This window comes from Rhinoderma darwinii, chromosome 7, assembly GCF_050947455.1.
Source record: "Rhinoderma darwinii isolate aRhiDar2 chromosome 7, aRhiDar2.hap1, whole genome shotgun sequence".
Lineage (NCBI taxonomy): Eukaryota > Metazoa > Chordata > Amphibia > Anura > Rhinodermatidae > Rhinoderma > Rhinoderma darwinii.
Window position 1 is genome coordinate 19,738,653 of NC_134693.1, and position 11,062 is coordinate 19,749,714.

Consider the following 11,062-nt stretch of genomic DNA (forward strand, 5'->3'; position numbering starts at 1 on the left):
ACACACACCCCACACACACACCCCACACACACACCCCACACACACACCCCACACACACACACCTCCACAACACACACCTCCACAACACACACACAACACACACCCCACACACCCCACACACACCCCCACCACACACACCCCACACACCCCACACACCACACACACCACACACACCACACACACACACACACACACACACCACACACACCACACACACACCACACACACACACCCCCACAACACACACACCACACACACCACACACACACACACTTTCCCATCCATCTACCAGCAAACAGACTGTATACCTTTTTGGATATACCTTTTTGGATTATATGGGACATCACTGGGAATTCTTCAGTATATTGAGGAAGATCTGCAATATTTTCTAATATTACACAGAGCTACTAGGTACCAATAGCAAAAATATTTTTGAAAAAAGTACTTCTAGGATAGAATAACTCTGTACGTAAACATGTGACGGAGCTTGTACGGCAGCACATTAAGTTGCAGTTTGCATTGGAAATCGGTAAGAACCGCTATTTCAGACCATAGAGGCTCTGTTCACATCTGCATCGGTGGCTCTGTTCGGAGTCTCCCTCGCAGAATTAGTCAGCATTGACTGGAAGAATAGCGCTGCATGCAACAGTATGCTTCACATCAAAATGACTGATACCATGACGGACCCCATTAGGGCATGTTCACACGTACAATAAAAAACGTTTTCGAAGCTGAAAAGGCTTTTATTTTTTATTTTTTAGGGGTTATTTTGAGGTGTTTTTTTAGGCGTCTCAAAGTGACATGCTCCTTTTTACGCGCCATTCTTTAAAATGGCTGCATAAAAATACGCCTAGTCTAATCTAAACGCCGTCTTTCCCACTGATTTCAATGGGAAGCTGTTTGAAGACGTTTCGCTAGTGTTTTTCAAGGCATATTTCGAGGTGTTTACGCTACAAAATAGGAGGGTGCCGGTGGTATCTGTCGTATGAAAGATCTGGCATTGCATCAAGGTTTCTGTTCTATTTGAACAGAACCTAAATTTGTTTAGTATTTTTCTGGCGTGTTAACCGTAAATAAACAGATTTGTGACGATGAAGCTTTTGGTTTTCTACCACCGTGATGCCGTTAGGGCGCCGATAGTTGGATGGCTCCACAAATTGGTTCCCCAATGTGTTAAGGTACAAAGTACACTTTAAAAGCACAAAACATTATACGATGTATTAGATTCATTCTAAGAAAGGGAAAACGAAACACCTGCTAATTAACAGCACAGTTTATTTTTGTTCGCAAACCAGCATGGTGGTGTAATGCAGATGGCATATTCCCTGCAAACTGCAGCTTGCAGCTCTACAACGCGTTTTAACAACTTTTTTTTTTTTTTTTACACAAAAGATGGTAACGAAGTGCCCTAATAGTACATAATATGTCTTACTATGTACCTTAACAGTAGTCATGTTAGACATGCCCAATAGAAATATGTTTAGGTGAAATGTAAACTTTTTGGAATAAATCTGAATTTTCTATCATTTTAAATGAAAATTGATGGGGTTTTTAGAGAAAATACAAACCAGGTATTAATGTGTTCAAATATAGAATATTTCCTTTTAATAGTATTTCCAGATTCTAGTAGTAGACCCAATCAGTATGTCATGTATACACTCATTTGTGAGTCACCGCAATTTCATTTGAAAAATAAAAATATCAACTTGAAAAATAATTGAATAATATACTGAGGATCAAAGATAATTTGTGACATTTTGCAGTGGGGTTTAGTATATCAAGTGCAATTTTTATTGCTTGCCATGATCGACAACCGTGTGACTGAGAAAAAAAATTGTGAGATAATATACTCCTGCTATTTCTGTTATTTGGTTGGGAATTACTTCTTTTTAGGGCTCATGCACACGACTGTATTTTTGTCCACCCGTAAATACTAGCGTAAATACGGGTCCTTGGTCACACGTATTCGACCCGTATTGCACCGGTATTTACGGACCCGTGCCCATAAATACGGGTCCGGTGTCACCAGTATTCCACCAGTATTTACGGGCACGTGTTTAGCTGCAAAATTACACTGCAGTAATCGGCAGCCCCTTCTCTCTATCAGTGCAGGATAGAGAGAAGGGACAGCCCTTTCCATAATAAAAGTAAAATAAATTCCTACTTACCTGGCCGTTGTCTTGGTGACGCGTCCCTCTCTTGACATCCAGTCCGACCTCCCTGGATGACGCGGCAGTCCATGTGACCGCTGCAGCCAGTGATTGGCCTGTGATTGGCTGCAGCGGTCACATGAGCTCAAATGTCATCCCAGGAGGCCGGACTGGAGGAAGAAGCAGGGAGTTCTGGGTAAGAATGAACGTCTTTTCTTTTTCCTTTTTTTTTTTTTTTTTACAGCTTTATCTATTTTGTGATCGGTAGCCACTGTCCAGGGTGCTGAAACAGTTACTGCCGATCGTTTAACTCTTTCAGCACCCTGGACAGTGTCTATTTACTGACGTTGCCTAGCAACGCTCCCGTAATTACGGGTGCACACACGTAGTCACTCGTAATTACGGGAGCCCCATAGACTTCTAAGGGGCTGCTCGTGCCGTAATTCCGGCCTGAATTAGGACATGTTCTATCTTTTTCAACGGCACGGGCACCTTCCCGTAAGCATATGTGGAGGTACCAGTGGCCAATAGAAGTCTATGGGCCCGTAATTACGAGAGTTTTTACGGTCGTGTGCATGGGGCCTTAGTGTAGGCTACGTGTATAAAAACAAAACCGAAAAAAAACAAACAAAAAATAAATCCATATTTATGTTGTGTGTATATAAGGGATTTTCTTGGATGGTAACGAAGCTGCCTCCTTATGGCGTAAACCGTACCAATGTACATGAGAACCGGAGAACCAGTGACATTACTGAGGCGCTTTCTGCCATTTGTGCCTCATTATGGCCACTGATTCGACCGCTCTTCTCGCGTGAGCTCAGTCGAAGGTAATATACTGTATATGTCCACTTGTGGGTTATAGGACATATGACCTATTTGCACACTGAGTAAGCCATTTTGTCAACATAGCGGTTTGAGTTGCATATCTTTCCGTCCAAGCGTTCACATATTGGGAGGTGGTCAGAATTTCCATCATCACCACTGATCGCATAACAGCTCTTTCTTTCACTAGGTGTTCCAGTCTCTTCATTTATCCAAATTAGCGGATTTCTTGCTGTGTCCCTACTTTAGTGTGTGTACTGATTGAGCTACCGAGTAAATGGTCCATTCATGTTAATCTCTCTTTTTTCTCCTTGCACCCCTTTTTCACTTTCTCTTCCAATGCTTAAAATAGAAGTGGAGCAAAAAGGTAAATAAATAACACAGCCCGAACCCCACCCCCAGCTCCCTGTTATGTGCCATATGGATGTTAACCTTCTCGATCCCCCTTATCCCTAAACACTGACGTTCTGTATTCAGCAGGATTGCATTTCTACACTTCATACACAAGTTGACTGCTAATAAAACAGTGTTCTGGATATGTCACATAGGTGGGACACAGTCTCTGCATTTCTTGTGGGAAATGTTTTCTTGCTCTCTTCCTTGAACCCTTAGTGATTTTTTTATTTTGTTTTTACTTTATTTTATTGTTTATTTAGTCATGTACTTTTTTGCCTGGCTTCCTATACTCCCAACCCAAGCATGCCACATTTACAGGCTTTGTTTCATCCATTGCTCCAATTTGTTTTTATTTATTTTTTCTGTTGGTTTGTTTTTTATAAGTTAACTTTTTGTTTTATATTTTGACCTCTAGCTCAAAATTGCTGTAAAAATGTTGTGTTCCTTTTATTTCATTTGTTTTTAGATGTTTAGCTTTGTTTTATTCCTTTAGTTCATGTGTCTTTATAGCAGCAATGGAAAACCATTCACGTGTTTTGTTTTTGTTTTTTTAACGGCATAAAATTGCGTGTGGTTTTTCATTGTCTGACAGGTTTCAGCTTAGAAAATTAATATTTTTGATGTCCAGTAACGTCATATGATTTACTTAACTTAAATCTAATGTATTGTAAATTAGTAGCTTATTATTTTTTCACTATGAATTTCACATTCTTCATCTAAAAAAATTTTAAAATCACTTTTTTGTTTTTTGTTTTTATTAATTAATATTGAAGAAATTACTACTCGAAGTGGTTAAGAGAAAAGCAATGTTAATATCTGTTTTGTGAAATAATTCTCTTTCTACTTTTTACTAGTTTTTGTTTGCCCTGGGGTGTTGAAAGGCGTTGTGGACTCACCATATATTTTTGAAGCTGAACAGAAGGCAGGTGCCTGGTGCAAAGACCCCCTTCAAGCTGCAGATAAAATTTATTTCATGCCCTGGACACCGTATCGTACGGATACATTAATAGAATACGCCTCGTTGCTAGATTTTCAAAATGGGCGACAGACTACAACTTATAAACTTCCTAACCGAGTGGACGGCACTGGATTTGTGGTTTACGATGGGGCAGTGTTTTTTAACAAAGAAAGAACAAGGAATATTGTTAAATTTGATTTGAGGACTAGAATCAAGAGCGGGGAAGCAATTATAAATTATGCCAATTACCACGACACATCTCCATATAGATGGGGTGGCAAAACTGATATCGATTTGGCAGTCGATGAAAATGGCTTGTGGGTAATCTATGCGACAGAGCAAAACAATGGAATGATCGTGATTAGCCAATTAAATCCTTACACTCTACGGTTTGAGGCCACATTTGAAACCTCTTACGATAAACGGGCAGCCTCAAATGCATTCATGATATGTGGGGTCCTGTATGTGGTGCGGTCAGTCTACCAAGACAACGAGAGTGAAACCGGGAAGAATGCAATTGACTACATATTCAACACGAAGCTGAACCGAGGAGAGTCTGTTGATATTCCATTCCCCAATCAGTATCAGTACATTGCCGCTGTGGATTACAACCCTAGGGATAATCAGCTGTACGTGTGGAATAACAACTTTATTCTACGATACTCTCTAGATTTTATCCTTCAGGACTTAGCCCAAGGTAAGATCTATTTGTCTTTTGTTCACGGCTTCATTCTTTGTGTTATTGTGTTGGTCAGCTTTACTTTTTTTTTTGCTTTTGTGGATTTTTTAGTTCGTGTGATATTTTATTTTTTTATTTTTAGCTCTATTTTTTTTCTGGCAAACAATGATGATCGGAGCTAAGTTTATATTTGAAAAGCTAAGCTACTAATCCATAGTCATGGTAGGTTTTCATCTCAGTAAATGGTATATAATTTTTTGAACAGAACTGATTAGTCACAAAAAGAAAAATGGTAAATTATTTCCAGGACTTAAAAAAATATCACATGGAGAGGACTTACACTTACACATTAAGGATACATCCACAGACAGCGGAATCTCCGTCTGTATATTCCATGTGGAGATTCTGCACCGTATTACAGTAGCAGCAAAGTGGATGATATTTAAACAAATCACATCCACCCACTTTGGAAAAACGTGCGGAAAACGACCTGCGGTGCAGATTCAGAATCTGCAGCATGTCAATTTCTCTGGCAAAAAACTGCAGAATTTCCACATGGAAAATCTGGACAGAAATTCTGCATTGTTTACGCTGTGTGTGGACGTTCCCTAATTGCCTAACTGCAATGTGTTTTTTCCGTTCTGGCTCGCTACAATAGGGGCCAATTTTACACAAGCGTAATACGGATTCAAATCTCGTCCTGACTGCAGTTCTGATGACTCGAACTGGCCGCATCATATTGATCAGCAGACTATTTTTTTGTTATTAAATAACCATAGTATACGTATAAAAATGGAATCACAATAGAGGGCGATGTTCAGTTCCTTTTTACATAGGTAATTATTTAACCTAAAGTGCATATCGCCAAAAGTAAAAGATTTTACTTTGGCAAAATGAAAGTTTTCCTCCAGATACTGTTCAAAGCAAAGACTTTCTCTTTTTCATTTTCGTTGGTCTGGTTTTTATTACTGTGAACACAGTTTATTTTTGTTCTTCGCCTCCTTTATTACTTTGAAATTATGTCTCCCTTTTTATCTGAAAATAAGAGACATGTATTTGTTCAGACAGGGTTTAGAATTATTTTTTTTTTTAAATCCATAATGTATTGTAGCTGGGTCATACCGAAGTAAACCATTTCATGTCTTATGTTTTTCTTTTTTTCCTTTTTTTTTTCTTTTTGAAAGTGAAGCGATCAGGGTTTTAGATTCATGAAATCATGTGTGACTCATGACACTTTCACATGTGAACACAACATAAGTGACGCTTGGCTTGATGCTGTGTAAAAGATGTGAAGACTTGACAATGTGTTCAAGTCACGCCTTGCATCTGAAGGAAAGAAATATGCCCTTGATCTCAGGTTACGCCTTCTGACAGATGTTGTGGAATAACCGTGATGATTTTATATGACAGACCATGACTATCGTTAAAACTGTATATGGTCTTCATCTTCGTGGCCCGAAGTGCATATTCCCTATACTACAGGATGCAATGGTTCCGTCCTTCGCTTTTTATTTATTGCCCCTTTAGCGTCATATGTAGTGGATAGGATTTCATCACCTCTAAAGTGAACTCTTATTTTTGAGCCCGTACCGCCTATTTATGATCTATCTCCTGTTGTAGAAAATACAGTTTGTCCTCATTTCTTTTGCTTTTTCTTACTGTAGAACCCAGATGTTTTTACTCATATAGTTTCAGATTCGGAAATGTTTTAACCGCAAGCTGTTGAGGTGTCAATGGTTTGCGATCACCCCTGCCCTGAGCTGCTATCTGCATGGAGACTCGCTCCCCACTCACCAATTATACAGTGGCTGCACTTGGCTCTAATCTCATTATAATTTACGTTCTTTTACGCGGTCTCTTGTACAGTCACAGAACATAGTTGAAATACTATATAACCAAAGAATTTAATATTTTTATTTTTCTATATATTTATTTTTTTTTATATTTTTTTTTTCACTTTTTCTTTAGACTGTTTTTATTGTAGAGCTGAATTTTGCTGCTGGACCTTTTAATAATTTGCATTGATAATTGCTCAGTGATTTCAATGCATTCAGTTGATCAGTACAATCTGTGCATGCTAAAATTTCCACCTTGCCATGATGTCTTGTCGGCAAGCAGACAAGCAATCATGCTCCTCTAAATTTCAGTTAGACCCTCATCCAAGTGTCATGATTTTTGGTATTGCGAAAAATTCTTATGAGTGATCTAATGTCTACATATATACGTCAATGATTGATTTGTGTATAAATGGGGTATAGAGAGAGAGGTATTTTAGAATGGGGCCTTATAGATGAAAGACCCTTTTAACAATTGGAAGCCCAGAGTTTACAATCTCTGCGAGCATTTTTTTCTCCAGTGATTTCATTTTGCATTATTTCTTCTTAGCGTTTACATTTTTCTTTTTAGTTTTGTTTTTTAGCCAGTTGTAGTTTGACAATAATGGAATTGAAGGTTCCCACATTTTAATCCTATAAAGCGCTCTGCAGTGTCTGAGACTCCTTATGGTTAGTTAGACTACTCTCATTTCCAATGATGAAAAAATTCAGATTTCCTGTAATCGTAGGGATGCTTTCCAACAATGTTGGCCACCAGAACCTCAAGCTTATAGATTGCACAATGTATGGCCAGTTTTAAGATTTTGCATGGTCTCAAGTTTTGCGGTTGTGAAGATGTCATCATTACTCAGAGGCATACCATGTAACCATGTGGACCTATAGCAAGACTTGGAATAGGGCATCACTCCACCAGGATCACCATCAGCAGCTAATGAGTTCAGGAGAACGAATGGTTCTGATTATTATGGTCTTCACTTTTCATGTCTTCTCCTCGCTTGGTGGGATGCCAATTATGCAGACTCCTTTTCTCTCTAGGTCTGCGTCCTTCAGATCCTCCATCGAATGACCATAATTTAGTGATCTGTAATTGCCCCTTACCTCTGATTTAGTCTTTAAATAGTAAAGTTGTGGTGGATTCCCTTCAACTGCTTAGTCTTCTCCCTCGTGTCCCTCACAAAGTTCCTTGATGAGGTCTTTACTGTTTTATGATTTCATTAAGTTTTTTTTCTCTTGTAAGAAATTGATTTACTTGATTTAAAACCCTATATTCTTACACAGTGTGCCACATCTTAATAATGTATTTGGATTTAACCTCACAGGCTCAAGTCAAATTTACCGTCCACTTCAATATTCTAGGGGGTGTTAGTGACACTTAAGTAATGTTGTTTGCTCACATTTAATATTTATTTAAAAGCAATTTTGAGTTGAGTTTTTCCCACTTTAGCTTTCGAAAGAGCCAGGGTCACACACAAGTGATGATGTTATAAGCCAAAGGAAAAATTTGGAGACCTAATTCTAGTAAATGACATCACAAAATTGAGCCAGAGTTCTCGGGAATCATCCAAACAACATATGGAGGAAAGATCAGGGTGAAGCTTTGCCAGTTCTGGTGGCTACGATAGAGCGGATGTGGGCTGTGTGAGTGATACTGTGTGATATGAGCTTCATTCTGTGTGTTCTGCAGTTCTGTCCTAGGAACATTGGTTTACTGTACCTTGGCTTTGTCCTCAAATTCCCTCATATCCCCATCTAGTGCTACATTTGTTTTTTCTTTTGGAAGTTTAGTGGTCTGTGAATTCCCAAGCATGCATTAACAAGCGCTGGCGCCATTTAAGTAGCTTTTATGTACCAATATTAACAAGCTCCTTCAAAAACATGCCTAGTATATTCTCTTCTCTACATCCATTTGATGTTTTGTTTTTTTATTTTTTTTAATAATTAGAAATCCTATGCAAGATTTTTGTTCCAGTTCTCTTTTCTGCATCTTTTATTTTTTTATTTTTTTTTCTATTTGAATTTTGGGTCTAGTTTTGTGAGTTTATTTATTACCAAGATTGTCACCATTTACATCAGTCCTTGTCCCCGATGAGGCTCGCAATTTAATTTACATTAAACTATGGCCAATTTCAGAGGAAGCCAATTAAATCAGAATATTTTTGGAGTATGGGAGGAAACTACAGAACCCAGAAGACACAGGGAGCATATGCAGTTGTTGCCCCTGGTCGGATTTGAGCCCACTGAAAGGCTAACCTCTGAGCCATGAATTGTGCCTGATTCTATATGACAAAAGCAATATGGCTGCTTCTATTTTATAGTGCAGTAGGGAAATAAATATCAATAAATTACAGTATGGATAATAGGAAATGTTATGTTAGCACAAAAGCCTGTGCTCCTTCACCTACAAAATTTTTAATGAAATATTTATTCTCAAATATACTTTTTGGGAATTGATTTGTTCTACGTAACTAAACAATATTGGTGCAGATTTATTAATATATCATGAACAGTATGCCATATTTATGAAGCACCGCTGATGGATAAATTGGGCAGGGCTTCAGAGTAGTGGTGAGTGCGATTTATTTCAACATTTTCCGCTACTTTCCTATTTATCAAAGTGGCGGAAACCGGTGCCAGGCCTGACCTGCCGTTTATAGCCATTGACCTCAACAGACATGCACTTGGAGAGAGACTGGCACGCTGTTTTTACAGTGCGCCAGTATTAATCTCCCCAATGTCCTAACTAGTTTAGTATGAGAGGAAGATAAATTCCTTGAATAAAGCCCCTATTACACCGTCCGATAATCGGCCGGTGCAGCAAGCACCGATCAAAGAGGAATCGTTGATCAACGCTCGTTTTCTCCTTTCAGAAGGAGCTATGGATGTGGGCGAGCGGTCGTTACTCCGATCGCTCGTCCACATACATTATTATCATGTCGGCAGCGCGTCTCCCAGTTTACACACAGAGATCTGCTGCTGACAACGATAATATTTTACTTTTTTAAAACGATACGATCAGCAGATGATGGAGCGTTTGCTCGTTCATCTGCAGATCGCTGCCCTGTTTAGACAGGGCAATTATCGGCAACGAGCGTTCTATGAACGTTCGCCTGCCTGATAATCGCCCAGTGTAAAACCCCTTTAAGTCTCCTTGTGTACGATAATATGATGAAATCACACAACGACTAGCAAAAATAGTGATCCAATGTAATCTGATAAATACATTTTATTGCTCAAATAATCAAGTAGGAATGCACAAGCCCGAAAGCGCCATATTCTTTTGATTGCTAGTTTGCTGCCTAATTATACGACCAGAGGAAGCTGTCAAAAGTCCTATTATCAATGCTAATCTCGGGGGGATAAAAATAACCTACATGTTTCAAGAATTACCTAGAATCCAGGCTAATGTAATGGTGCTAATTTTAATACAGATCTGAGTGATTATACACTAATCAGGTGAACGTGCTGTGGGATATATACCTAATGATGACACTAATAGCACTTTGCCATATTTGATCATTACTCTCATGCTTTGAATTAAAAAAAATAATAATATATTTAGAAAAAAAACCGGTTCATGATTATTTGGAGAATTTTGATGAGCTGTAATAGATATGGAGGTGAAACTAATAGAACTCCTGTCATAGTTATACAAAGTCTTGTACAGGTTGTTGTTTTTTTATATAGGAGTCATAGTTGAAGCACTGCAATCAAATTGCTCCATAGACTTAGATTTATTGGGGCTTCAAAATGGCTTCCCTTTTTGTACGAGAAGTATCGAGGCAATTTTAAATAATTTTTTTTTTAGGCCTACTTCACACAGGGTTTTTGCCTGGCGTTTTTAACTGAATGTAAAAATGGCAGCGTTTTTAAATGTGGCCTGTATTTTTTTAATGGTGTTTTTTATATGCGTTATGGTGGTATTTTCTTTTGAAACATTTGAAACATGCATTTTTTTGTGGCGTTTTTCAAGCCCTAAAGAGAAGCTTATCTGAAAAATACCATATTGAACCCAAAAACTCCACCAAAACTCTTTTTGTAAGTATGCTTCTCAGTATTTCACTATAGACTTTACAGTACACTTGTCTGTATCTATTTTTACCAAAAAAAAAAAAAAAAGAGAACAGGTGTAAACCTGCAACAAAAGTGCTTTGAAAAAAATCTGCAAAATTCTGTGTTTTTTTTACGTTTTTTTTTTTTCTTCTGGTTAGAAAATCAGTGATTT

At 38.3% G+C, this 11,062-nt stretch overlaps 1 protein-coding gene across 21 annotated transcripts in view; it reads left to right on the forward strand.

The window, feature by feature from the left end:
- ADGRL2 (adhesion G protein-coupled receptor L2) overlaps positions 1 to 11,062 on the forward strand; it is a 182,819-nt gene that overhangs the window by 127,389 nt on the left and 44,368 nt on the right. For all 21 annotated transcript variants that reach the window (XR_012849964.1, XM_075832902.1, XM_075832903.1 and 18 more), the window contains exon 5: positions 4,223 to 5,023. Coding sequence is in view for 20 of the 21 variants with exons in the window: in XM_075832902.1 (XP_075689017.1) it covers positions 4,223 to 5,023 (801 nt within the window). In the remaining variant the exon portion in view is untranslated. The remainder of the gene's footprint in view (positions 1 to 4,222; positions 5,024 to 11,062) is intronic.